The sequence below is a fragment of the Odontomachus brunneus genome, unplaced genomic scaffold (assembly GCF_010583005.1).
Source record: "Odontomachus brunneus isolate Ranch 3 - 2012 unplaced genomic scaffold, Obru_v1 Obru_scaffold_262, whole genome shotgun sequence".
NCBI classification, from domain to species: Eukaryota; Metazoa; Arthropoda; class Insecta; order Hymenoptera; family Formicidae; genus Odontomachus; species Odontomachus brunneus.
Genome location: NW_022639712.1, coordinates 1 through 2901, shown reverse-complemented (window position 1 = coordinate 2901; position 2901 = coordinate 1). Strand labels below are relative to the sequence as shown.

The 2901-nt window shown below is 33.6% G+C and overlaps 2 protein-coding genes across 2 annotated transcripts in view; both read left to right on the top strand.

The window, feature by feature from the left end:
* LOC116852947 (odorant receptor 30a-like) overlaps positions 1-1005 on the top strand; it is a 3020-nt gene extending 2015 nt beyond the window's left edge. The window contains exons 4-5 of the mRNA XM_032833736.1: positions 323-478; positions 862-1005. Of these exons, the coding sequence (XP_032689627.1) occupies positions 323-478; positions 862-915 (210 nt within the window). The 3' untranslated portion in view covers positions 916-1005. The remainder of the gene's footprint in view (positions 1-322; positions 479-861) is intronic.
* Positions 1006-2396: 1391 nt separating this feature from the next.
* On the top strand, positions 2397-2897 carry LOC116852916 (the record flags this gene model as incomplete). Its single annotated transcript, XM_032833707.1, has 1 exon — positions 2397-2897. A coding segment is annotated over exon 1 (501 nt), but the record flags the coding sequence as incomplete, so codon positions are not given.
* Between the last annotated feature and the right edge of the window lie 4 nt (positions 2898-2901).

The window sequence follows — 2901 nt, the reverse complement described above, 5'->3', positions numbered from 1 at the left end:
AGTGCAAAAGCACATGTCGAAAAAACACTTTATCGCGTTCCATTTTTCACAAAGCAAAAGAAATTGTTGTTTAGGAAAATAATTGTGTATGCTGACTGAATGTTATCGAGAAATGTCGAAATTAATCACAAACTACCTGTTTCGTTAGTAATGACTACTAGAACTGTTTGCATTGCCATCTAACATTTGCGGGCGGAAACTAAGTTAAGGTCCTAATAGCACAACATATATGTACACTATGTACTTTTTTCAAAGTAGCATCGATGAAAATGTAATGCATTCAGATTTTGTGGACATCTATGTTCTATAATATTAAACCTAGGCGGAGAAAGTGGCTACTGTCACTTGCGAGCTTGAATGGTATCGTCTTCCGGATAAAAAAGCGCGTTGCGTCGTGCTGCTAATGATGATGTCTAATATTCCAATCAAGATATCCGCTGGAAATCTTTTCGACCTCTCATTTAAAACATTCGGTGATGTAAGGAAATTAACTCAAACTACAGCATTCACTTTTTTATAAATATTTACGAACAATTTTATTTAATATTTTATATGCTCTGAATTAATTTTCTTTTCTCTTTACATTCGAGTGAAGATTTTTCCTAGAACATATAATCATTCATACTATCGTGTTAATCTATTTTTCTTTGCAGTAATTATATTGTATATGATAAATGTCAGTACACTATATATATAATAAATATTCCTTTATTTACAGATATGATATTAATAATATAATTTAAATTCTTTTTTCTATACGGCTCTTGTACGATACTATGTATAATTATTATATGTCTACCTAATCAGTTGTCCATTTTGCAGGCTTTTATTAAAAGCAAATCGCATGACTGTATGTTTTAGGCTATAAAAACTGCCGGGGCGTATTTTAATATGCTCCGAAAAGTAATCGACTGAATGTTATTAAGTGCTAATTGTCGAAACTGCTTCGTGAACCGTACGTGTCTAGAGGAAGCATCGTTCCGTGTACATATAGATGAAAAAGCAAGGAGTAGAATACATTTATGCAATATAAAAGTTTAGTGCAGTATAAATACATATGACATAATGTCTTCTTAAATATACCTCTCTCATGAACAATTTATATCATCGATTGTGTAAATTTATTCATTGCCAACAACTCAATACGTAAAAGAGCTCGCATGACATTGCGTTCACATCGCTAATACTTCTTCTTTATGGAACATCGATCTTATCATTGTTGTCGATAGAGAAATTTCTCATTTGTTACACAACATAGATCTTAGAGCATTCTTCTAGAAACTCTGAGCATTTTACTGAATAATTTGACGTTAATTGGCTTTTTCATCATTCAATACGGTGGCTCACCTGTACCAAGACGTGCGATTAAAGTTGGTCGAGAATTCAAAAGGAATTAGTATTGACAACATCTAACTGGCTTCGTACTATAGTTTGAATACAATGCTTAATCATCATCACTTTAAATATTCCAAAGAGATTTCAATTTGGAAAGTTTCTTGATTAAAGATGTGCGAAAACCTGGCTGACGGATTTGTTGATGAAAAAAGATACAACAATGCAGATAAAACAATAAGTAAGTTTTTTATTAAATATTTATTATTGCAAAGGCATTAATAAACATATATGTTAAGTTTTGGTCGTTAAGTCTATATTAATTTTAATATTCTTACTTGTTTGTATATCTGTATATATATGTATATGATTAACAGTTATTATATATCCAGTATTTAACCAAACATATTTTTATTGAGAAACAGTATAGTAATTGCACAGAATAAATATTAAATATTTAATATTAAAATAAATATATGTATAACAAAGCAACAAAATTACTGCAAAAATGCATTTATCCTTGAATTATTTAGCTTAAGATTTAACACTTCTCAAAAAATATATAGTTTAAACTTATTCAACTTATACTTTAACTTATACTTATCCATTAAAAAGCAAACTCGCTATGTAGACTAATTGTCGTGGATATCTGTAGCAGTTGAGCAAATAGAAGTAATTCGTCTAATGTAAATGAAACTGTTAATTTACAGTCAATGTCATGATTGCGAGTTACAAAGCAGAAAGGAATAAAGTTAAACACTACGATTTTCTTGTTTGCCGTAAAGGTCGATAACGAACACTGACGGGTAAAAATACTTCTCATAGAAAATGATCACGTCTCTTGGGGTTTACTCAACTTCCCTTACAACTTTTCTGCTCCTGATCCCACACACGCAGCATTTGAATCTTTAAAGCGCGCAAGCGTATGAGAGCAATGAAGCTCACTTCACGGCCAGCTTTGTGCTTCCACGACTAGTCGCGGTTCAGATTTTGCAATAACAGTAGGTTGCACGACGGTCGAAGCCCGTGAGTACCGCAGAACATTTGTCAAAGTCCATAAAGAAATGCCGCGGAACGTACATAGCCAAGATGATATTGTATATGTTATGCAACCAACTCGCAATATCATGCTTGCAATCGGTGCTTGGCCATCTATCAGTGGAAAGCGATCTATATTCTGGAAAATTTACGATCTCTTTCTAATCTTTAGCTCCTACGTTCTTCTTGCTTGTGACAGTATACCCGGCACCATTTATTGGCTTCTGGAGGAATCATCGCGTGTGCGACTTCAGATAACCCCTCTTCTTCTCTACGTCTTCATGACCGTCATTCAATATGGTATTTTCTTGTCTCGTAATGATCATATCAGACAATGCTTGAAACACATCGAGGAGGATTGGGAGAACGTCTTCAGTGTGAAAGAACGAAACACTATGATCAAAAGTGCGAAGACAGGAAGGCTATTAGTCACAATCTGTGGAGTCTTTATGTACACTGGCGCACTTATGTTTCGAATAATTTTGCCACTATCTCAGGGAGAGATCGTCATCGGTGAGAATATCACCATCA